The sequence below is a fragment of the Lepus europaeus genome, chromosome 2 (genome assembly GCF_033115175.1).
Source record: "Lepus europaeus isolate LE1 chromosome 2, mLepTim1.pri, whole genome shotgun sequence".
NCBI lineage: Eukaryota > Metazoa > Chordata > Mammalia > Lagomorpha > Leporidae > Lepus > Lepus europaeus.
In genome coordinates, this window is record NC_084828.1 from 135,205,256 (window position 1) to 135,231,579 (window position 26,324).

At 37.7% G+C, this 26,324-nt stretch overlaps 2 protein-coding genes across 2 annotated transcripts in view; both read left to right on the plus strand.

The window, feature by feature from the left end:
* The window catches only part of LOC133775298 (uncharacterized), a 993,905-nt gene that overhangs the window by 126,630 nt on the left and 840,951 nt on the right, over nucleotides 1-26,324 (plus strand). The window lies entirely within an intron of this gene.
* Nucleotides 1-26,324, plus strand: part of LOC133749500 (phospholipid scramblase 2-like) — a 74,562-nt gene that overhangs the window by 34,712 nt on the left and 13,526 nt on the right. Inside the window, exons 4-7 of the mRNA XM_062178674.1 lie at nucleotides 17,015-17,040; nucleotides 18,774-19,174; nucleotides 22,871-22,913; nucleotides 25,641-25,861. Of these exons, the coding sequence (XP_062034658.1) occupies nucleotides 17,028-17,040; nucleotides 18,774-19,174; nucleotides 22,871-22,913; nucleotides 25,641-25,861 (678 nt within the window). The 5' untranslated portion in view covers nucleotides 17,015-17,027. The remainder of the gene's footprint in view (nucleotides 1-17,014; nucleotides 17,041-18,773; nucleotides 19,175-22,870; nucleotides 22,914-25,640; nucleotides 25,862-26,324) is intronic.

Below are 26,324 nucleotides of genomic sequence, written 5' to 3' on the forward strand. Positions count from 1 at the left end.
TTTGAAACTTTGATTTTTGATTTTTTGAATGCCTGTCAATAATGCCAAGAAGGCTCAAAATCCAAAATATTTGGTTGAAATAAGATTCCTTAACATCATGACATAATATGGACCAAATTTGATCATTGTTACAAGGTGATTATTCAAATCTTTGAAAATAAGCACATATTTAAATAACCCATAGCTCTTAATAAAAACTCAGCTGCTTTTAAACAATTAGAATTTAACAGACATCAAGAGAACATAATAGATTACTTTAACACATTGCTTTAACAGAGGATCAGATTCAAATTTTACATCAAATAGGAATAGATTAGTATACTTGTGATGTTTCCCTCTGCCAGTGTCCTTGATTGACATTTCAATATAACCTGTTAAAAATCTCCAGAGTAAGATTAAGGTAACGCATCAAATTTCGGCCTGAGTTACTTTAAACAGTGTTGAACTATTTTCATAGACAGTTTATAAACTAACCCAAATAGTTTTTATAGACTATAACATGCTGAGTATACAAAAGTTTACATTTAGACACATTTTTCATTTGCCTTTACCCAATTTAAGTTAGCAGTTACACCTAAATGACTTAGGATGCTGATATTATTATCATATATCTATTTGAATTTGATTAAAATTAAAATTGCATCCATCTAAAAGAAGTACTAATTACCCATTGCTGTTTCATAGAATACTGATTACCTGGAAACCTGTTAAAATAAATTGCAAAAATAAGTTTAGGAATTTACAAAGTAATATTTTTAAAGGTAGTGATCTTCCTAGATTCAAAGAGAAACTAGCTACAGTGGGCCAGGTCGATATAGGAAACCTGATTTTCCTGTCTGGCTTGCTCATGATAAAACAAAAGAGCCATCAGAAGGGTGGGATACCTAAAATTTGTTTCTCAATAAACAGGGAGCCCTAAAGGATGGGATTACCATTCGATGGCAAAAGTTTTTAAGAGTAACTGAGCAAAGTTACAAAAGTTGTTTTGAAACAATTATCATTGACTACTACAATTATCAGTTCACATTTGAATACGAAGATGTTGGGTAGTCATCCTTGTCAAAATATATTTTGTGTGTAAGGTGTGGATTCTAACTGAGCCACTCATTAGGGTTCTTGTTATCAGGCCTTTCCTTTATGACCTCCTGACTTCTTTTTATTGGATTCTCACATAAGTAAATCCAGTTTGGTACTGACAACTTTTATACTCCCAAACACATGTAGACCCCGCCTTGGCAGAATCTAAGAGGTATATTGGCACATGAGTGAATATCAGTGATCTTTTACAGAAAGAAAAATACAGATAATATAATTAATTAAAGGAAGTCATTACCAAACCAACTATCAACACTAAAAATAATCAGTAATGAGACAAATACTGGGAGAGTGAAAATATACTTTCCTGAGTTGTGACATGGTATTACTAAACATATTTAGTTTTCAAAAAATCATGAAAAATATAAAGAAATAGGAACATATGTCCTTTATGCAAGATTCAAAGTTGGCAATAGAAACAACCCTAGGGAAAATATTTAAATCACTTTTTATAAATATTTAAAGTAATAATTGAAAGCATATTGCAAGGCCTAAGAGAAACTATGGAAATGATTTCTTACCAAATAGAGAAAATGTCCATAGTTAAGTAAAATATGTATTTTATTTATTTACCTCATAGCTTTTTCTTTTGTCTGATTTAAACACAACTCTACAAAGTAATAATAAGTCTATGCAGGTGAACACATAATGTATAATGATATATTTGGGATGAAACTAATTAAAAACAATTGTAGAAAATATGATACATATAATATTTATGAAGATTATAACATAGAAGTATATTTGGAAATAAGAGCCTAAAGAGATGAATTTGAGCAAAGCCATATTATTGAAAAATCCACTAGAATAAAAAAAAAACACTAGAATAAAAAAAAACTAGTAGAAAGTGAGCAGGTTAACATAACAAAAATCTATAAAAACAAGTACATATGAGGAATATCAAAAGTTCATGGAAAAGTAGAATTAAAAGGTAAATTTATTTTGTGCCAAAAGTATTTGAAACCAATGTAGTGTTTTTCACAATAAACATTTTCCATGAACTTCTAGAACTCGTGGGTTTTGAATGCAGTATGTTGTATCAAAATAAGCTTGCTTTTAATACCATTTTCCAAAAACTTTCTAACATGCCATTATACTTGATCTCCTTTCAGACTCTTTAATGGCATACAATTATAAAAAGCAATAACCATATCAATGTATTGCTCTGTTTGTAACATATATTGTTGAAATACATGTTGGAGGCCGGCGCCGCGGCTCACTAGGCTAATCCTCCGCCTTGCGGCGCCGGCACACCGGGTTCTAGTCCCGGTCGGGGCACCGATCCTGTCCCGGTTGCCCCTCTTCCAGGCCAGCTCTCTGCTGTGGCCAGGGAGTGCAGTGGAGGATGGCTCAAGTGCTTGGGCCCTGCACCCCATGGGAGACCAGGAGAAGCACCTGGCTCCTGCCATCGGATCAGCGCAGCGTGCCAGGCCTCAGCAGCCATTGGAGGATGAACCAATGTCTCTCTCTCACTGTCCACTCTGCCTGTCAAAAAAAAAAAAAAAAAAAGAAAAGAAAAGAAAGAAAGAAATACATGTTGGAATAATAGCTCAAAGGAAGAAGGGATGGTGTGTAAGAGTTTATCTCATTGGATTTAAGTTAGTATAAATATAAACTATATTCTGATAAGTTATGTATATGCTAAACCCTAGAGCAATCACTAGAAAAATCTGATAAAAGTATAGTAAAAATACAATTGAATATGAACTAAATAATGCAATCAGAAGGCAGATACAGGCTGAATAAATGAGGACGCATTATCTGTTTACTGTCTATAAGATGCACACTATAGCATCAAAGGTACAATTACATTGAAAGTCAAAGGAAAAAAAAAGATGTATCAGAAAAATAGTGACCATAAAGTGTTAGATAGCCATAGAATGATTTCTCTTTCTCTCTTTTTAAAAAAGCTTTATCAATTTATTTGAAAAACAGAGTTACAAGGAAAGAGGGAAAGAAGTAGAGAGAGAAATATCTTCCATCTGCTGGTTCACTCCCTAAATGACAGCAATGGCCAGGCTGAGCCAGACTGAAGCCAGGATCATGGAACTTCACCTGGGTCTCCCATGTGGGTGGCAGGGAGCCAAGTAGTTGGGCCATCTGCAGCTGCTTTCCCAGGAGTATTAGCAGGGAGATAGATAGAAAATGGAACAGTTGGGACTTGAACCAGTGTTCATATGGGATGCCAATATTGCATGCAGCAGCTAATATGCTGTGACACAACCCCAGCCCCTTTTCTCCTCCTTCCCTCCCTCCCTTCCTTTCTTCTTTGCTTCCCTCCTCTCTTTCTTTCAACATTTTATTGAAATACGTTATATATACTAAGAAATGCTCATAAGTGTACAGGTAAATACTTTCTTTTAAACTTCAGAGCACACTCATAACCAACACCCGAATTAAGAAGAAAACATTAATAACCACCAAGATTCCTCACTATGTTCCCACTCTCTATTTCTTTTCATCTTTCTCTTCCTCTCCTCCTCCCCCCTTCTCCTCCCCTCCCCCTTCATCGTGTCGTCTTCTTCTTCTTCTTCTTCTTCTTCTTCATCTCCTTCTTCATCTCCTTCTTCATCTCTTTCTTCTTCATCTCCTTTTCCTTCTCCTTCTCCTCGTTCTTTTTCCTCCTTCTCCTCCCCCTCCTCCACTACCATTGGAAAGAGAAGTACATTGTCTTCAGAGGTCTATGATAGAGTTTTCTAATCTTAAAATAGTAGACTAGTCCAACTTGCACCTTAAATGCCTCTCAAAAATGATGTAGGGTACAGTAGTCCTGTTCTGGGAAGAAGTCAGACTCTGGGTAGAAGTACTGGTGTTCTGTACATGGCTGAAATCATAAATGACAAAGTACCCAGCAAAGGTACCAGTGAACACGCTGCACATGTTGGCAAGATAGTCAGGAGCATTCTTCATTCCCCAACCCCAGCTCCAGACCAGAAATACTCCTACATTCACAGCCATAAACGTCTTCAGGTCTATGAGTGTGTCTGCATGGTGAGATATATGATCATGTGTGCACAACACTAAAATTATGATTTCAATAAATAAAAAAACAATGAAAGCATGCACTGGTATGGGAGGAGCCAAAGGAAACATCAGGTATTGAAAAAGTGCCCATTTCACAGCTTTGTCTAATTTATAGAGACTAAGTGATGGCAGTGAATTATGAAGACTGCATTACTGACAACATGAATGTCTGAATTTGCCTGAATATTTGATGATCCCTGGAAGAAGGCTGGATTAAGTGATCTAATGATTTTTTTATTTCCACCTAGAAATCCACAAATGGATGTTTAGGACTGGAATATGTGCTGTTGGGCTTCATTGTATGTGTATTTGTGTATTTTTATCTTAGTGAGAGGAACAATAAAGAGAATATGCTCATTTTCTATATTAAATCTCTTATTTTATACTAAAAGAAATGATGTATTTCACACCATAATTCTGCATAGCACTAAGAAAGTGAGCCTGAATAATTCTTCATACAAGAAATACTCTATGTCATAGGTTCAGTAGTTAAACTCTAGTATTTAATTCTACTATTTATCCTAAAGTCTTCTGTCTCAAATTAATCAGTTATTTGTAGATGGAAAGATGTAAAACCAATTTTTTTTCATGCAACACTTGGCAATCATCCTAACTCTTTAAACCAGTTGTCAGTTTCTTTATATAACATTGGTAAATTTTTGCTAAATTAAACAACTTCTATATACAGAATCACAAAGTAGAATTCTTGATTATAAAACCTCAAAATTATTCAGGGTAGTTGAGACATAAAATAAATGTATTAAAGGATATTAATTCACAGAGGTATGAAAGGCCAATGTCTGGCTGAGGGAGGGGGGTCACATAGTGAGAAACAGGGCCCAGAATGCAGGATATATGTGAAATTGTTGAATAAAGATAACCTAGGAAGGAAGTAAACATTCATAGAAAAGATGAAAAGATGTGGTAGCTTTGTTAGAGAGGAAGTTAATGCAACAATGTCAAGAAAATTCTGCTGTATTTTTCATCCATAAATTTGACTGTAACCTTGGTGCCTTTGGAAAAAATTAAGGTGGAAGTAAATCATAAGCATAAGACAGTAAAAGCAAAATGTAAAGAAGAAGCCACAGATTCAAGATGCAACTGCTCTTTTGACAGTATCTATCTGAAGGCTCTAAGTTTCAACTCAATCTAGAGTTAATTAGTGATGTCTCTGAACATGTGGTTTATTTGTTTGGGTTGTAATTACAGTTTTTATTAGCGTTTAAATGATCCAATCTACCTAGAGACTGGAATTGTTGCTTTATTTTTAACTGAGACACTGACTAAACCTAATGATCAGATAGCCCAGAGCAGCAAATGCACACATGTAATTTCTAGTATGATGATTTAAATGGAGATGTACTTATTATGTACATACAGTAAGAAGGACTCAATTTCCTGCAAAGCTCTCAGCTAACAGTAAGAAATGATGCAGTAATAAGACCCCAATGTGGAGTTCCTAGTTTGTCCTACAGTTATCATAATTCCAACAGTACAATTTATCTTTTTTTTTTTTTTCGACAGGCAGAGTGGACAGTGTGAGAGAGAGACAGAAAGAAAGGTCTTCCTTTTGCCATTGGTTCACCCTCCAATGGCTGCCGCGGCCAGCGCGCTGCGGCTGGCGCACCGTGCTGATCCAAAGGCAGGAGCCAGGTGCTTTTCCTGGTCTCCCATGGAGTGCAGGGCCCAGGCACTTGGGCCATGCTCCACTGCACTCCCGAGCCACAGCAGAGAGCTGGCCTGGAAGAGGGGCAACCGGGACAGAATCTGGTACCCCAACCGGGACTAGAACCCAGTGTGCCGGCGCCACAGGCAGAGGATTAGCCTATTGAGCCGGGTCACCGGCCAGTACAATTTATCTTATGATTTACTTACATTATTTTCTTTGGGAACAGGAAATGCAGGTTTTCTGTATCTGAAATCTTTCTAGCATTTGTTATTTGGTAAAGACAATGGGAGCAATTATTTAAAGTTATCATCTTAAATCAATCAATTTCATTGAGACATCTCACAACTATTCTCCAAACTGATTGATGCTGTGCCTTGGAGAAGATCATTGTACTAAGTTTCTCCAAAGAAAAATACCAATAGAATATACATTTGTAGGAATATTTAGTAGAAGGAATTTTATGCTGATAACTGCCACGATCAGCAGTGTGTGAATTGGAAACCCAGGAAAGCCAGAGATGTAGTTCAATTGATGCTTGAGAACCAGGGGATCCAATGACACATATTCCAGGCTTGGTATCAAATTTTAAAAATCAGAATAAAGCCAAAGAAATTTGTTAGGAAATGGTGAATTTCTCTGCCTTCCAACTTTTTTTCTTTTTCAGTCCTCAAATGAGCAAATGAAGCCCATCCATTTTGGATAAGGCAATCTAATTATTCAGTCAATGGATTCACATGCTAATTTCATCCAAAAATACCATTTAGACTTTTTTTTTAAGTTTTTATTTCATGAATGCATTTTTTATAGATACAACTTTAGGAATATAGTGGTTCTTTTCCCCATACCCACCCTCCCACCTCTACTCCCATCCCACCTCCCTCTCCCTCTCCCACCTCCTTTTCATTATAGTTCATTTTTAGTTTGATTTTATATACAGAGGACCAACTCCATGTTAAGCACAGATTTCAACAGTTTGCACCCACACACACTCACAACATATAGAGCACAGTTTGAGAACAAGATTTGCAGTCGATTCTCATAGTACAACTTATTAAGGACAGAGATCCTCCATGGGGAGCAGGTGCACAGTGACTCCCGTTGTTGATTTAACAATTGACACTCTTATTTATGATGTCAGTAATCACCTGAGGCTCTTGTCATGAGCTGCCAAGGCTATGGAAGCCTCTTGAGTTCGCCAGCTCCTATCATATATAGACAAAGCCATAGTCAAAATGGAAGTTCTCTCCTCCCTTCAGAGAAAGGTACCTCCTTCTTTGATGGCCCCTTCTTTCCGCTGGGATCTCAGTCACAGAGATCTTTCATTTAGGTCATTTTTTTTTTTTTTTGCCACAGTACCTTGGCTTTCCATGGCTGAGAAACTCTCATGGGCATTTTAGCCAGATCTGAATGCCTTGAAGGCTGATTCTGAGGCCAGAGTGCTGTTTAGGACATCTGACATTTTATGAGTCTGCTGTGTATCCCACTTCCCATATTGGGTCGGAACACTGTATTTTAGTTGAGAATGTCCTGACTTCCTGACTAGGACTATATAGTAGGAAGAGTTAGTAAAAGGACTTAGTAATGAGAAGGCTGATTCACATTAGAATGTGAGTACAAGATAAATCTCTTCTCTTTATATTAACACATTTTTTAAAAGATTTATTTATTTATTTGAAAGTCAGAGTTACACAGAGATAGAAGGAGAGGTAGAGAGAGAGACAGAGACAGAGATAGAGACAGAGAGAGAGAGAGGTTAATTTTCTTTTTTTTTTTTTACTTTTATTTAATGAATATAAATTTCCAGTATACAGCTTATGGATTACAATGGCTTCCCCTTCCCATAACTTCCCTCCTACCTGCAACCCTCCCCTCTCCCGCTCCCTCTCCCCTTCCATTCACATCAAGATTCATTTTCAATTCTATTTATATACAGAAGATCAATTTAGTATAAAATACTTCAACAGTTTGCACCCACATAGCAACACAAAGTGAAACATACTGTTTGAGTACTAGTTATAGCATTAAATCAAAATGTACAGTACATCAAGGACAGAGATCCCACATCAGGAGCAAGCGCACAGTGGCTCCTGTTGTTGACCCAACAAATTGACACTCTAGTTTATGGCACCAGTAACCACCCTAGGCTGTCGTCATGAGTTGCCAAGGCTATGGAAGCCTTCCAAGTTCCCCGACTCTGATCATATTTAGACAAGGTCATAAAAGACAGGGTGAGGATAGTAACCAATGATCCTAAGAGTGGCCTTAACCAGGTCTGAACAATTATACAGCATTAAGTGGGGAAGAGGACCATCAGTACACACAGGTTGGGAGTAGAGCCATTGGTGGTAGAGTAGAGGTTATGATTACAAAGGAATGAGGCTCAAGTGCACTAGACAGGGTCTAGAACAAAGGACAGAGTCATTATTAGAGGAGCTAAGAAAGGTGCTGTCTAAGCTACAAGTAATTTTTCTGATTGAGAGGCAAATAGAACCTGATAGAAGGGGCTTGATAATAATCTGTTGGGTTTTAGGCCTTGTAAGTTAAGAGGCTCAGACCTATCTATCTCTTCACATGGGGTATATCCTAAGGGAGGTGTGAACCTCCTAGGGGAAGGCACTCTGTTGACTTTCATTACTTGGCTGGCCTGGGAGGAGAGCTGGCCAGGTAAAGGCAGGTGGCATCTCTAACAAGAAATTTACAGTTCTGCCTGCAATGTTGCTGACCCTACTTGACCATCCCCTCAGCTGCAGTGGTCACTTTGGAAGTTGGGCTGAGTGAAGGGCTTTTCAGCTTGGAGCCAATAAGATCTGTGGCTCTGACCTGGGCATCCTTCGATTCCAGGGCAGGTCCATTTCCAGTGATCCAACTCTTGGCAGAGCTGCCAGGGCTCTTCACAAGCTGACTTCTGCTGAAGCCCAGGCTTACCACATTGAAAGCCACTGCAGTGGACTGGCCTGTTGGGTCTCCTTGAGGGCAGATCACTGCACAGATCAGCCATTAATAGGCCTGCCACCCATTGCTTCTGATGCCTAGCTTTCTTTTCCTCCTGGTTTGTGTTAAAGCAGACCAGAGGATGCAAGTCAAGGGAGTGCCCGTGTCCCATCTTTAATCTTCGGTGGCCTGAACTACAAGTCTATAGTCACAGGCATGTTCTGTAGTAGTTTTTCTAAGGTAGACAATGCCCATGAGGAAAATTATATTCTCACTTTAAAACTTTCTTTCCCTTTGGTCTGAAAGGGAGGTTTTTTTTCTTCTACTTACTGTATACTTCGCTGATGGCGATGTGAATCTCGCTATGAGATTATTAGTTAAGTTCTTATTTTGGCTATGCTATTACAGAAAAATGTCAGCCATCTCTTATAAGGTCTAAAGATTAAATTGTGCGTCCCACAGATTCCTTCATAATAGAATTAGTTCCCTACCTTGAAGAGAATAGAGAAGTGAAAGAACAAGTTGGGCTTAGAATAGAGAAATGAGGGAGCAAGTCCTAGATCACTTGCTGACAATAGCAATATTACATGAATACTTAGCAAACCGTTTCAACCCTTAGATAAGAACTTAATAAAACATTTACCGGAAGGTCCAATGCCTTCTATAAATTTTAAGAATCATGTATTTGAAAACACGTCTTAAATATCTAACATGGTGTAGTTTGTTTAACCAGTAAACTTAAGCACAACCATATAAAATGTTTTTAGTTTCTTTCTACCAACAAGTTTAAAACATGATACACAGATTCAGGTCATACAAATTAAAATGTATCTTTGATTGATTTTAGCAGCTTAAATTTATGGACAATCTTATCTAAAAGCCATTTAAAATAAAACTCTTAATAAAATTTCCCCATGTGGACATACAATATGTACGCACATATAACATAGCATAATAGACCAATATCAAAATCCAAAATATCTGGTTGAAATAAGATTCCTTAAAATCATGACATAACATGGACCAAATCTGATCATTGTTACAAGGTGATTATTCAAGTCTTTGAAAATAAGCACATAGTTAAATAACCCATAGCTCTTCATCTCCTCCCTCTCTTTTTCCACTCTTAGATTTAACAGGGATCACTTTTCAGTTAAAATTTAAACACCTAAGAATAATTGTGTGTTAATTACTGAGTTCAACCAATAGTACTAGAACCACAACAACAACAACAAATACTAAAAAGGATAAAGTATTACATTGTACATCTAAAGTCAGGACAGGAGCTGATCAGTTCATTGTTGCTTATAGTCCATTTCACTTAACAGGTTTCCCCTTTGGCACTCAGTTGTCACCGATCAGGGAAAACAAATGATATTTTTCTCTTTGGGACTGGCTTAATTCACTCAGCATGATGTTTTCCAGATTGCTCCATCTTGTTGCAAATGACTGGGTTTCGTTGTTTCTTACTGCTGTATAGTATTCTATGGAGTACATGTCCCATAATTTCTTTATCCAGTCTACTGTTGATGGGCATTTGGGTTGGTTCCAGGTCTTAGCTATTGTGAATTGAGCTGCAATAAACATTAATGTGCAGATGGCTTTTTTATTTGCCAAATTAATTTCCTTTGGGTAAATTCCAAGGAGTGGGATGGCTGGGTTGTATGGTAGGGTTATGTTCAGGTTTCTGAGGAATCTCCAGACAGACTTCCATAGTGGCTTAACCAGTTTGCATTCCCACCAACAGTGGATTAGTGTCCCTTTTTCCCCACATCCTCTCCAGCATCTGTTGTTGGTAGATTTCTGAATGTGAGCCATTCTAACCGGGGTGAGATGGAACCTCATTGTGGTTTTGATTTGCATTTCTCTGATTGCTAGTGATCTTGAACATTTTTTCATGTGTCTGTTGGCCATTTGGATTTCCTCTTTCGAAAAATGTCTATTGAGGTCCTTGGCCCATCTCTTAAGTGGGTTGTTTGTTTTGTTGTTGTGGATTTTCTTGATTTCTTTGTAGATTCTGGTTATCAATCCTTTATCTGTAGTATAGTTTGCAAATATTTTTTTCCATTCTGTTGGTTGCCTCTTCACTTTCCTGACTGTTTCTTTTGAAGTACAGAAACTTCTCAATTTGATGCAGTCCCAAATGTTAATTTTGGTTTTGACTGCCTGTGCTTCTGGAGTATTTTCCAGGAAGTCTTTGCCTGTGCCTATATCTTGCAGGGTTTCTCCAATGCTCTCTAATAATTTGATGGTTTCGGGTCGTAGATTTAAGTCTTTAATCCATGTTGAGTGAATTTTTGTGTAAGGTGATAGGTATGGATCTTGCTTCAAGCTTCTGCACGTGGAAATCCAATTTTCCCAGCACCATTTATTGAATAGACTGTCCTTATTCCAGGGATTAGATTTGGATCTTTGGTCAAATATAAGTTGGCTGTAGATGTTTGGATTGATTTCTGGTGTTTCTATTCTGTTCCATTGGTCTATCCATCTGTTTCTGTACCAGTACCATGCTGTTTTGATAACAACTGCCCTGTAGTATGTCCTGAAATCAGGTATTGTGATGCCTCCGGCTTTGTTTTTGTTGTACAGGATTGCTTTGGCTATTCGAGGTCTTCTGTGTCTCCATATGAATTTCAGCATCATTTTTTCCAGATCTGAGAAGAAGGTCTTCGGGATCTTGATGGGTATTGCATTGAATGTATAAATTGCTTTTGGGAGAATAGACATTTTGATGATATTGATTCTTCCAATCCATGAACATGGAAGATTTCTCCATTTTTTGGTATCCTCTTCTATTTCTTTCTGTAAGGTTTTGTAGTTTTCATCGTAGAGATCTTTAACGTCTTTGGTTAAGTTTATTCCAAGGTATTTGATTGTTTTTGTAGCTATTGTGAATGGGATTGATTTTAGAAGTTCTTCCTCAGCCGTGGCATTGCCTGTGTATACAAAGGCTGTTGATTTTTGTGCATTGATTTTATATCCTGCTACTTTGCCAAACTCTTCGATGTGTTCCAGCAGTCTCTTAGTAGAGTTCTTTGGGTCCCCTAAATAAAGAATCATATCATCTGCAAAGAGGGATAGTTTGAGTTCGTCCTTCCCAATTTGTATCCCTTTAATTTCTTTTTCTTGCCTAATAGCTCTGGCTAAAACTTCCAGAACTATATTGAATAGCAGTGGTGAGAGAGGGCATCCCTGTCTGGTACCAGATTTCAGTGGAAATGCTTCCAACTTTTCCCCATTCAATAGGATGTTGGCCATGGGTTTTTCATATATTGCTTTGATTGTATTAAGGAATGTTCCTTCCATACCCAGTTTGCTTAGAGTTTTCATCATGAAAGGGTGTTGTATTTTATCAAATGCTTTCTCTGCGTCTATTGAGAGAATCATATGGTTTTTCTTCTGCAGTCTGTTAATGTAGTGTATTACGTTGATTGTTTTGCGAATGTTGAACCATCCCTGCATACCGGGGATGAATCCCACTTGGTCTGGGTGGATGATCTTTCTGATGTGTTGTTGCATTCTATTGGCCAGAATTTTATTGAGTATTTTTGCATCTATGTTCATCAGGGATATTGGTCTGTAATTCTCTTTCAATGTTGCGTCTCTTTCTGGCTTAGGAATTAAGGTGATGGTGGCTTCATAGAAAGAATTTGGGAGGATTCCCTCTTTTTCGATTGCTCTGAATAGTTTGAGAAGAATTGGAGTTAGTTCTTCTCTAAATTTCTGGTAGAACTCAGCAGTGAATCCATCTGGTCCTGGGCTTTTCTTTGTTGGGAGGGCCTTTATTACTGTTTCAATTTCTGTGTCAGTTATTGGTCTGTTTAGGTTTTCTATGTCTTCCTGGCTCAATTTAGGGAGGTTGTATGTGTCTAAGAATCTGTCCATTTCTGATAGATTTCCCTGTTTGCTGGCATACAAGTCCTTGTAGTAATTTCTGATGATTCTTTTTATTTCTGTGGCGTCTGTTGTTACATTTCCCATTTCATCTCTGATCCTATTGATTTGGGTCTTTTCTCTTCTTTTTTTAGTTAGTTGGGCCAATGGGGTGTCAATTTTGTTTATTTTTTCAAAAAACCAGCTCCTCGTTTGGCTGATTTTTTGTAATTTTTTTTGGATTCAATCCTGTTGATTTCTTCTCTGATTTTAATTATTTCTCTTCTCCTACTGGGTTTGGGTTTGGTTTGCTGCAGATTTTCTAGATCCTTGAGATGACTTGAAAGCTCATCTATTTGGTGCCTCTCCAATTTCTTGATGTAGGCACCTATTGATATAAACTTTCCTCTTAACACTGCTTTTGTTGTATCCCATAGGTTTTGGTATGTTGTGCTGTTATCCTCATTTACTTCCAGAAAATTTTTGATTTCTCTTTTAATTTCTTCTATGACCCATTGTTCATTCAGGAGCATGTTGTCCAATCTCCATGTGTTTGCACGTGCTCTAGGGATTCCTGAGTTGCCAATTTCCAATTTCATTCCTTTGTGGTCTGAGAAGCTGCATGGTATGATTCTAATTCTTTTGAATTTGCTGAGACTTGCTTTATGGCCTAGTATGTGGTCAATCCTAGAGAGGGTTCCATGTACTGCTGAGAAGAATGTAAAGTCCTTAGATGTAGGATGAAATGTTCTGTAGATATCTGTTAGATCCATTTGGGCTATAGTGTCGTTTAAATCTACTGTCTCCTTGTTGATCTTCTGTCCTGTTGATCTGTCTGTCTCTGAGAGTGGAGTATTGAAGTCCTCCAGTACTATTGTATTGGGGTCTATGTCTCCTTTTAAGTCCCTTAACAAGTCTTTTAAATAAGCTGGTGCCCTGTAATTAGGTGCATATACGTTGATAATCGTTATATCTTCCTGTTGAATGGATCCCTTAATCATTAAATAGTGCCCCTCTTTGTCTCTCCTAACAGTTTTTGTGGTAAAGTTTATGTTGTCCGATATTAAGATGGCTACGCCCGCTCTCTTTTCATTTCTGTTGGCATGGTATATCTTTTTCCAGCCTTTCACTCTCAGCCTGTATGGATCATTGTTGGATAGATGGGTTTCTTGTAAGCAGCAAAAGGATGGGTTTTGTTCCTTAACCCAATCAGCCAATCGGTGTCTTTTAACTGGACAGTTCAAGCCATTAACATTCAATGTGACTATTGAGAAGGAGTAACTTTGCCCTGCCATTTGCCAAAGATACTTTTTTATATATGGTTTGAGATTCCTGTGATCTTTTGCTGTGAGGTTTCCTTCCTTTACCTTCTTTCATATTGGTGACCGTGTTTCTGTGTTTCTGTATGTAACACATCTTTAAGCATGTTTTGCAGGGCTGGACGAGTGGCGACAAATTCTTTCAATTTCTGTTTGCTGTGAAAGGTCTTAATTTCACCTTCATTCACAAATGAGAGCTTTGCAGGATATAATATTCTGGGCTGGCAGTTTTTCTCTCTTAGCACCTGGGCTATGTCTCGCCATTCCCTTCTAGCTTGTAGGGTTTCTGAAGAGAAGTCAGCTGTGAGTCTAATTGGAGATCCTCTGAGAGTAATCTGGCATTTCTCTCTTGCACATTTTAGGATCTTTTCTTTGTGTTTCACTGTGGTGAGTTTGATTACGACGTGTCGTGGTGAGGATCTCTTTTGGTCATGTTTATTAGGGGTTCTATGAGCTTCCTGTATTAGGATGTCTCTGTCTTTCTCCAAACCTGGGAAATTTTCTGCTAGTATCTCACTAAAAAGGCCTTCTAATCCTTTCTCTCTCTCCATGCCTTTAGGTACTCCTAGAACTCGAATGTTGGGTTTTTTAAGAGTATCCTGTAGATTCCTGACAGTATTTTTTAGATTTCTGATTTCTTCTTCTTTTCTTTGATTTGATTGTTTCCTTTCCTGTTCTCTGTCTTCTAAGTCTGATATTCTCTCTTCTGCTTCGCCCATTCTGTTTTTAAGACTCTCTAATGTGTTTGTCATTTGATCTATTGAACTCTTCATTTCATTAAGATTTCTCGTCACTATCACCATTTCTTGTTCCACTAGTTGTTTCATTTCATTTTGATTCCTCCTTAATATTTCATTTTCACGAGAGAGATTTTCTACCTTGTCCATTAGGGATTTCTGTAGTTCAAGAATTTGTTTTTGAGAACTTCTTAATGTTCTTATCAATTTTTTGAGATCTGCTTCTTGTATTTCTTCAATCTCCTCATCTTCATAATCTTGAATTGGGGTGTCTTTTTCATTTGGGGGTGTCATAGTGTCTTCCTTGTTCTTGTTAGCTTGGTTTTTGCGTTTGTTGTTTGGCATGTTGGAGATATTTGGTTTCTTCACTGTGGTGTTTTTTCTTGTTACACTATGGCTCTATATTAAGTGTACTGTCTGCTTTCAGTGGTGCCTTAGAGGCTTGAGATGAGCGTGGACTGAGAGCTGTGTTTGGTTTCTCAGGGCTGAGGGTGTGTCAAAGATGACACTCCCAGGTTAGGTGTGGTAAATCTCTCTCTTTTTTGATTCAAAAGGGAAGTAATTCCGCACAGCTGAACGTAATTGGAGGTAGTTAGCAGGCAAATGATATACCCACAGGAGCCAGAGATCGGAAGCTCTTTCCCACGGACCACACAGGCAATCTCTGCTGCCCTCAGTGTGGGCTCCAATTCTCCTGAAATCTCCCACTGGGTTGCCAAGTTAGATGCTAATCTCCTGTTATTTCACCCCTCCCCCCAGAGTCAGGTTTTTCTGCTAGGCTCAGGGCTGGTGCAGACCTGAGGTCGCCCTGCTTATGACGTATGTCCAAAATGGCGCCTGCTCTGTCTTGCTCGCCTTTGAGAGGTGAGCGGAGAGAGAGAAACTTGTGTCCGTATCGGTCGCTTTTTTTATTTTTTTCCTCTCTCTCTTCTAGTTAGCCTGGTGAACTTTTCCCCACGGAGTTTCAAGCCTCGTTCCCTCTAGCCTCCTCTTTCCGCTTGCCCGCTGGTGTCTCGGGCTATTGTGGTTCGGCTCACCTCGCGTTCCAGCGCTGGTGCGTTGAGTCTGCTGCTGGTGTCCCGAACTTGGGCTCCCACGCTCTCCACGCAGGTACACTGTGAATTACTAGTTCCGGAAGAGTTTCCTATGCTGTTTCATCCCCTACTCTTCCTTGACCCTGCAGTATCTCCACTTATATTCACCTGTCTCTGTCTCCGGACTAATAGTTTGCTCTCTGCCTATTCCGCCATCTTGCCGCTCTCCGAGAGAGGTTTTCTATTCACTGGTTTAGCTCCTCCCACCACCACCACCAATTGATCGTAATGGCCAGAGCTGCACCGATCCGAAACTGTGAGCCAGTAGCTTCTTCTGGGTCTCCCACTTGGGTGCAGGGGTCCAAGGACTTGGGGCATCTTGTACTGCTTTCCCAGGCCATAGCAGAGAGCTGGATTGAAAGTGGAGCAGACAGGACTCAAACCGGCACCTGCTATGCCATAGCACTAATCTCCTTAACACATGTTTCTAAAAATGGTAAATCAGTTGGGTAACAGACTTTTACTTGATGTGGTCATTGTGACTGACCCGTGAGAAGTGGGTTAAGATTTACAGTGGAGACAGAAAGTTATAGCAAGAACATGGGAAAGCCTACTATGGGATCAAGGTCCTAGAAAGCAAAAGTACTGAGTAGCACATTGGGTTTTCTGTTTGTTTTTGCTTTTGGTTTTGCTTTTTTTTTTTTTTTTTGTAATTTTGTTCTTGTAAAAATAACTAAGTACAAAGAGTCATTTGGATAGTCAATGTGCTCTGGGTATGACCATGTGTTCTCTGACAGAAAGCAACTCCAGGCACAGATCAAATCCTGAGTCCAACTATCTGTCCAAGTTGGGCAGAACAGGTCCTCAGAACCTAGAAAGTTCAAGATTAATCACAATAATGTAACTGACAGCCTTTCCTGTTCTCCTGCTGGACCACTGCTGAAGTCTAGCCTGGAAGCTATACATTGAATAAAATTCCTTTAGATTTTATGGGCTATAAAGGTAGCAGTTTTTATCTTGATCACCTTTGGGGGTCTCAGGCTCACAGTGCTCCTTCATGATTATCTGCCTCATTAGGCCCTCTCCTTGGAAACTTTTAGGAAGTGTCCATCATCATGGGCTGACCAACCACTTCTTAACCCCTACGCAGAAATGCAACCCAAAGTTCTCATTGAGCCCAAAGAGTTTTAATGACCAGAAATGTTTGGACAAGATGAATAAAAGGGAACATGCCATGAGTATGACTGTATAGTTTTGTAATATTGGGTATCAACAACTGTATTTGATCCATGAATTATAGACAACATATTAACATCAATTTTTCTTTTTCAGATCTGTTTAAATCATGGAAAACCAAAGTAAGCAATTTGCCTTAGAGTTTGCTATCCTCCATATAACAGAAAATCTGCTGTTCAGTTTGCAATTCCTTCAATGCATGCAAGTCACACGTGGAATAAAAGCCAAAATCCTCACGGAAGGCCCACCTAGATGTATTATTTCCTACTGCTTTCCTAACAGCCATCCCTCTTCTTTTTCTCACTAATGATGTTCCTCGTTCTTCTCAAACATACTAATGTAATATCTCCAGTCGATGTTTTTGCATTTGCTTTTTCCTTCCTTGAACATTTCTCACTATAATTGCTGTAATCCTTTTCCCTTGTCATCTTTTAGATCTCAACATAAATTATATCTATCTAAACTCACTGCCTCATACACCAGTCTGATTTGTTCTTCATTGATTTTCTTTCTCCCAGAAGTTGACAAATGTCTTCCTTGAGATCAGGGCTCTTTATTGATGATGATATTATTTAATTCTGTACCTCATAGATCATCTGTCAATTTGCATTTATTGTGGAAGGAATAAATAACGAAAGTTTTGTATGTAAGGCATTAACATGAGGTTAATCTATTTGTTAAGACTTATTTCGAATGATATATGATTTGTGTTATCAGTGTCCCATTTAAATAAATTGCCTATTCTAAGTATTAAATTTTGCATAGTCCTTAGTGTTAAAAAAATTGTGGATCAGAGTTCTTTGAAATTTTATCCAAATCCTATGGAATTTCTGCTTTCTCTACTGTAAAAGTACGTTTGTGAAGATTTACTATAATCACACATTTACATGGAATATGTAGAATATTCATTATTCTTAAATTACTTTCTCTGTTCTGCTAATAAAGACTAAAGATTAATTTTCCTATAACTTTTTGATGTCCTTTTTTCTCAAAAGGTACATCCCAGAGAGCAGAGGGTGCTAAATTATGAAATCTAACTTTTAAACTAAATATCACAATTGATTTTTTAAAACAACATAAGGAAAGAGTACACCGTGGGATAAAGCTCCAGGAAAACTGCAAACCCAAGAAATACCGAGGCCCTTCCAGATAAAATGATATGCTTTTTTCTCTATACCAGAATTTCTCAGTGGTAATCCTATAATATTTTGGAGAGAATGACTTTTTTAGGAGGCTGTTCTGAGCATATAAATATGTTTGGCAGCATCTCTTGCCTCTATCCACCAGATGCCAGTGTCAATTGCCCCCCCCCAATTATTATGAATAAAAATATCTCCAGACTTTGCCAAACATGTCTTAAGGATGTGAGGCAGGACTATTCCTAGTTCTATATTTGTATATAGATGTCATTTATTAGAATTCCAGAATTATCATGCTTTATAGTGCTCTTTGAGCCTATGAGTATTGCCACAAAGGCTTTATTTTTGACCTTCTCCCCAATGCCATCTCTCTTTTGCATGAAAACTTTCCAGAATCTATGTAGATAACTCTAGATCATTGTTTGGTTTCTTTTGCTTTCTCATATATCAAAGCATTTTTTTTCCCATCTTTCTTTTGAACAGTAAATTTTAAAAGGCTGTGCAGCAACTCTATTCACAGCCAATTAACTTCAAAATAGAAGTGGCTCTAAAGCCACAGATAATTCACTGAAAAAAATCTCTGAAGGAAAACTTTTTATACATGCAGAATTTCTGAGCTGATGGTAAGTTTGCAAACAGTAGATTAGTCGTGAAACAGTTGATGATGCCATTTTTTCTGTGTAAATACAAATTATTTCACTTGTTTCTTATTTCAGGACTTCCAGGAGATACTAGCTACTCTGATTCCCAAGCTGCCCATTCAGAGCCTCAGACTACCTCTCCAGGGACTAAAGATGTGTATTCAGATTTCCAGACTGCCTATTCAAAGCCCCAGGCTGCCCATCCAGATACCCAGCTGGCCTATTCAAAGACTGAGGATGCCTATGGAGAATCCCAGGGTTCCTTCTCAGAGACTGAAGATGCCTATGAAGAACCCCAGCTTGCCTATGCAGATCTCTACCCTGACTCAGCCGGCTATGCAGGCACTGGCTCTGCCAGCTTTCCTATTCAAAATCAGCCGGGATGTAGTCTGTCAGATGAAACTGGAGAGGCATTAGGGATGCCAGAACCATCACGTTCATTGGACTGTCCACCAGGACTGGAATGCTTGAGTCAGGTAATTTTACTTTCATAATTATAATGCTTATAAAATATAAAAGCTATTGTAGATTTTTATCATTTTGTCCCTTTTTTGATGAAAGTAAAAATATTCATCTACTGTTACTGTTATTTGCAGATTTTATTTTTTGATGGTAACATTCTATCCTCATGACATTATTGCAATCAAAATGGCTTTACATTCTTAGCTTTAGTAGGTATAGAAGAGAGTGGATTACCATCTATATTGCTGTACTGTGTAAGCATTATATGCTAGCAGAATCTAGTTTGTTTCAGGTGGAAAATATTCTTTGAGTTTCCATTCTGAATGTGTTTGGACTAAACAAATAATAAACTACTAACGTCTGCAGCATTGATCTATGTCCATAATTTAATTTGTAGTTTTTAATATTTCCAAATATTCTGGTTGCATTTCATAAAACCTCAGTAAAAATAAGATCCCCAGCTTGAAATTATATATATCAGTTTATATACATATCATATTGTTATATAGTACTATATAATATTTAATAATAATTGTTATACTATATATTGAATATAATATTGAAAATATAATGTTATATATATGTGTAACACTTGAAGTTTGCTTACCAAGTTAATTATAGTTAAGTACTTAACTTATTTCTGTGGTTAGGATGTGATTGGAGATGTCACCCAAGTTTTCATGTGTTGAAATTGAATCCCCATGTACAGTACTAAGAGGGTGGAATCTTAATACTAATTGTGGTGTTTAGAGGTAGGGTCTTTGAGAAGTGATTAGACTCATATTTTAAAGTCATCAGGGTGAACCATCCATGATTGAATTATGGGCGACTTTGTAAAAGGAGAGAGACCAGAGCAGACTCAGACATATACATAGTACCTGTCTCTTACCATCTGTTGCCCTGTACCCTGTCAACAAGGAGAGCATTCATTGTGAGATGTGGCCCCTCAGCCTCGAACCAGAATTATGATTGAAAACAAATCTCTCTTCATAATTTACTCAACCTGTTGTATTGTGTTATTGACAATAGTCAATGGATTAGTATACTTACTATTTATTAAGGTCAGAAATGCCAAACAACACATTCAAATAATAGATCACTCCAATTCTTCTAGATTTGATTCATGCTTTAGGTAAAACATGAAAGTCTTGGAAAATTGTATTTTCTGTTTTTTTTAAAGATTTATTTGTTTATTTGAAAGTGAGAGTTACACAGAGAGAGGAGAGGCAGAGAGAGACAGAGAGAGAGAGAGAGAGAGAGAGATTGATCTTCCATCCGATGGTTCACTCCCCAGATGGCCGCACCGATCCGAAACCAGGAGCCAGAAGCTTCTTGTGGCTTTCCCATGTGGGTGCTGGGGCCCAAAGACTTGGACCATCTTCTACTGCTTTCCCAGGCCATAGCAGAGAGCTGGATCGGAAGTGGAGTAGCTGGGTCTTGAACACTTCACCCATATGGGATGCTGGTGCTTCAGGCCAGAGCATTAACCCGCTGCGCCACAGTGCCGGCCCCAGTATGATATTTAATATAATCTATGAAAGCAGTGAAAAGCAAACATGTGTTAAGCTTTGTCTTAAGTATAATACATCTATCAACTCACTTAATCCTTACAGAACCTCCGTGATGTGTAGGTACTAATTGTTTCATGAAGCAGACTTTTGACTCAAAGCCATTATATAACTTTCACAGGGTTTAAAACCTAAATGAGACTGTCTTTTTAATCTTGGTATCTTGATTCTGTATCCTGCATGATTTATCTCAAGTTAGTAATTTCCTGACATTTGAAAGAAACTTCTAGTGAACTCTATAGTTCAATTTCAGTAAATGATACCTAAATAAAAATTAATATATTGTGTGTAACATGACTCACTGTTTTCTCATATTAATAAAATCAATTTTTAAAAGTGCTGCTTTTCTTCTTTGAAAAACTCAGTTTTACAAATGCAGTTTGCAAAACTCAATTTTCACAAAGTCCTGGATTTTGCTATCATAGATGATAGCTTATCTCAAGAATGTGAGGTTGAATATTTTGTGTTAGAAGTAAGATAGGTGAAAACTGTTGAAATCTTTACTTAATATATTTTAAATTGATCTTCTGTATATAAAGAGAATTGAAAATGAATCTTGATGTGAATGGAAGAGGAGAGGGAGCGGGAGAGGGGAGGGTTGCAGGTGGGAGGGAAGTTATGGGAGGGGGAAGCCATTGTAATCCATAAGCTGCACATTGGAAATTTATATTCATTAAATAAAAGTTAAAAAAAAGAAAAAAAAAGAAGTAAGATAGGTGAAATATGAATACAGATTTCTATATGTCCAATGTACAAATAAATATGTACATGTGATATTCAACCAGTGTTCAGTAACTGAATTCTTTTTTTTTTTTTTTTGGCCAGGCAGAGTTAGACAGTGAGAGAGAGAGAAACAGAGAGTTATAGACAGTGAGAGAGAGACAGAGAGAAAGGTCTTCCTTCCGTTGGTTCACTCCCCTAATGGCCACCACGGCCAGAGCTGCGCTGATCCAAAGCCAGGAGCCAGGCACTTCCTCCCGGTCTCCCATGTGGGTGCAGGGACCCAAGCACTTGGGCCATCCTCCACTGCCCTCCCGGGCCACAGCAGAGAGCTGGACTGGAAGAGGAGCAACCGAGACAGAACCCGGTGCCCCAACTGGGGCTAGAACCCGGGGTGCTGGCACCACAGGCGGAAGATTAGCCTAGTGAGGCACGGCGCCAGCCCTGAATTCTCTCTCTTAAACTCTTTGTAGTAACAACTTCTTACAAACTGCTTGGACAGTATGCATTGTAATAATGTTCAGTACTTCAAAGTTCTCCAAGAAATGTTTTGAAGTAGATTATTTTTAAAACAAGATATCACAAAAGGAATTTATCATTTGCTACAAATTTTACTATTAAGGACACTTTAAAAGAATAATAGTTTGAGGGCAGAATTATAAAATTAAAAGTGCAGATAAGCTATTTACATATTGCTATAAAGTATTTTTAAAGAGATACATACAAAGAAGCTATTATATACATGAAATATTTAATTTTTTTTCATCCTAAGTGCCAGGAATAAAAAAAAAGAGTAAATACATTTAACCGATTCATCTAACAGCACAAACTTGCATTTCATGTAGTTTATCTGGTGATATTGTTGATCACTTGTTTTATCATGTGGGAACATATTATACAGATAAAATATAAGATTTTGAACTAATAGTGATTCAAATTTTGTTGTCTTATCATAATGTTTTCTCAAAGTGTTGAAAGTAGAAAAAGAAGTATTTTATTTGCAAACCTGTTTTGAAATGTTTGCCAAAAGTTTGGTAATATTTTTAATAAAAATATTTGTCTACAGCAAATTATATATTATTGTAGGAAAAGTTCTTTAAATGAATAGAAAGTCTTCATATTTCTTAAACCTATTCTAGAATGATCATTGTTTTATAATTTTCATAGAAATTACAGAATAAGCCAATTTTATTTGACTTAAATTTACCTAAATTCATAGTGGATACTTTCAATAGATATATCTGAATTGAAAACATTAACTTTAGTATTGCACTAAAGAACAATATAAACTATTATAACATTTGATAATGTTGTTAAATGTTGATATTTGATAATATGTGCTAGTAAAAAATAAAACATGAGTATTAATTGTTGGAAAAAAACAATATCTGACATACCTACTTGCTTTTCTTTTTAATTTAGATGAATGAAATGTTAATTCTCCAGGACATTAGACTTCTGGATGGTATGTATTTATTGTGATCACCACATTTTGAGAAAGAGACGAGATTTATGTAGAAAAAGACACATCAACCACAACAAATATAAAATTCTGGATGATGTGATAGCATAAACCTAATTATTTATAAGTGTTTTGCTTCACAAAAAAGGAAACAATGGAGACTTACTTTTGCTCCTCTCTCTCTCTCTGCAAATAACTTGAAAAGTTTCTGTCACTTTACCTGACTTCTTCCACTTCAGTCCCATTTGTGATCACCTTGAAAATGGTACAGAACCATCAGCCGAAGTTCAGTTATATTAGTGCATTGCCAATGACAAATCTGAATTTGAATGAGGATACTTATGCCCACAGTTTCTCTTGGATGTTCATATTAACCCAAGAAAACTTTTGTCCCATGGGCTGTGGATTGTCAGCTTGGATGCAGGAGCGCTACAGAGGTGGAAGGATGGATGCTCACCAGCAGGTCTGGAGACTTGGCATCCCAGAGGAGCACACTGCTGTGGAGGAGCACCGTGCCTCCTGATCTTTCCAGGGGTCCTGTGCTCCCAGGCCCGAGAATAAACTCAAGAAGCCACAAGATGCTTCACAACAGCTCATTCTCACAGGAATGAAATTCTAGGTAGATTCATGAACACTGATGACTTTCTTCTAGATATGAGCACTGTGAAAGCCTGGCTATTTTGTAGAGTATGTTTTAAATTCATCTTCACCTAATCTACAATGTTCAGAAATTCAAATGTGAATTGTTCAAGCACAGTAATGGATTGCCAGTCATCATATTTAAGTTACTTATAGCGTACATTATTAGCTAATTCTAATGTTCTTGGCTTCATTTGGTTTCTCTAAGTTTGCTCTGGAAAGCAGCACTTTCTTCTTTGATAATTTGTATTCTAATTTTTAAAGAACATTTTATTATTTGGTATATGAATATATTATTAGTATTATAAATCCAAAAAGACCAGACACTATGCATTATATAGCATGCCATTTATATTGCCTATATTTAAATACTTTATATATCTGTGTAATGTAGATGCTTATCACAAAATACGAAGTTCCACATGTACTAAATTTTATTTATTTAATTATTGAAACTTTTTATTTCAGAAAAGTTTTAAGTTCACAAAACAAATATTGTGGAGCTGTACAAAGAGTTCCCAAATGCTTTCTATTCAGCTCATCCATCTTGTATTAGTAAGATATATTTGTCGTAGTCTCTAAACCACACTCATCTTCTCCAATTTTTTCTTTTAATCCAAATTCCTTCTATCTGCCCCAGTCTTCCCAGACTCTAGTCATCAACATTTTGTGTTCGTACTGGGGTGTGAGTGTGGGTTTTTTTTTTTTTCAGCTCCCAGATTTGAGCAAGAACATGATATTCTCTAGTTCCATCTATTTTTTAGATTTTTTTTAAAAAGAGATTCTTAAATTTTTTGTGTTTTTTTTCATTCACACTGAATTATTCTTTAACATGTGTAGTATGAAAAGAAAAAGATTGCTCAGTTTACCATTAGTGTCTGAGATTATAGCATACCATTATGCCAGTAGAAGCTAAAGATATAACTGTAGACTCTTTTGTTTTGTTTGTTCTCATTTTTCAAGAAACTGGAAGGAAACTTCGAGACTATGTGAGCACCCTGATATTATTTTACAACAAATAAATTTAAATTTTGGAGATTAAGCTACATAATAACGCAATTAATTGAATGATGGATGTGTTCTTAAGACCCAATTAAATTTTATTTTAAGTTAGCCTTTACATTTGTTCAAAAACACTTGACCATGGCAGACATTAAAGTCAAAAGTACAGATGCCAGGGGCTAACTCCCACCAAAGACATTTAAAGGAGTTAATGGTGTTATCTGACCATTGTTCACTCCTTCCTGCTCTAAACAAGGAAAGATACACAGTTTGTGAATCACTGCTGAACATTCACGTGTCACCATGCAGTGTCTGTTTCCTTCATGCAGAGAGTAACCCTGGTAGTGTGCAGAGTTCACTCAGGAGGCCCATGGTCTAGATGAAGTCCTGGTTGCCAAGTAAGTTTCCCAGTACTGTCCTCACCACACCCCCACTTGCATTCCCTACTCCTGAACTGGCTTAAACCATGGTGCCTGGTGCCCAACATGATGTTCTAGTTCACTTCCCATTTTCACTATTCCTTTTTAAACGTGTGCATTGAAAGTAAGCCCTCTCATTGCCTTTGCTCAAACAATGCATAAATATAACATGAAAGTCTGGTTTATGAAACAATATGTAAAAACAACTGATGTACTGTATCACAACATTTCACAGAACATAAACTTAGCACACATCTTCTATTCTCCTCCATAATAGACAAAACTGTACCAGGTAAGCGGATATTTATCCAAACACATAGCTCCACTGTGTGCACCCACAGCACTGCTCCAGCCCTCACAGTGGAATTTTCCCTTCTGAGAGAATCTGTGGAATTGGGAAGATCGTACTTTTTTTCTCCTGTATGTCTGTCATAAGAACTCTTAACTTCCTGGCCTTTGGTAGCCTCTCCTCTTCTTTTCCCTTTCCCTTTTGTCTCAGCTAGGGTTTTCCTGTATATATCTTTTCTAGTCCTGTATATATCTTTTCTAGTCCTTCCTTTTCTCCCTGGAGCATCATCTAAAACTGCTTAGCCATGTGTTATAATATCATAGGGTACATTCAGTGTTCTTCCACATAATGATGGTTATTATTTTCTCTTTTTGTTTTTAGTCTTTGCAAATTTTTTAACTAAAAACAAGTATCAAATGAGGAACAGCCTTGGACAGACGGTTCTCTTTGCAGTGGAAGATTCTGAGTGGTATTCACGAATCACCTGTGGGACATACAGACCTTTTACCTTGAGGATTTTCAACAATATGGACCAAGAAGTGATAACTCTGGAGAGACCACTAAGATGCAGCAAGTGTTGTTTCCCCTGGTTCCTTCAGGAGGTCAGTGAGTGGTTACCAGGGTAGTTTTCAAAGTCATTTTTTTTAAAGATTTTATTTATTTGTTTGAGAGGTAGAGTTACAGACAGTGAGAGGGAGAGACAGAGAGAAAGATCTTGCCTCTGCTGGTTCACTCACCGGATGGCCGCAATGGCCAGCACTGCACCGATCCAAAGCCAGGAGCCAGGTGCTTCTTCCTGGTCTCCCCCGTGGGTGCAGGGGCCCAAGCACTTGGGCCAACCTCAACCACTTTCCCAGGCCGTAGCAGAGAGCTGGACCAGAAGAGGGGCAGCTGGGACTAGAACTGGCACCTATATGGGATACCAGTGCCACAGGCAGAGGATTAACCCATTACGCCATGGCGCCAGCCCCTCAAAGTCATTTAACAACACTTTCACCTTTTTATTGAACTCATATATTGAAATTAGATTCAAAGGAAAATGGACTCAGTCAATTGTAGAGGAAG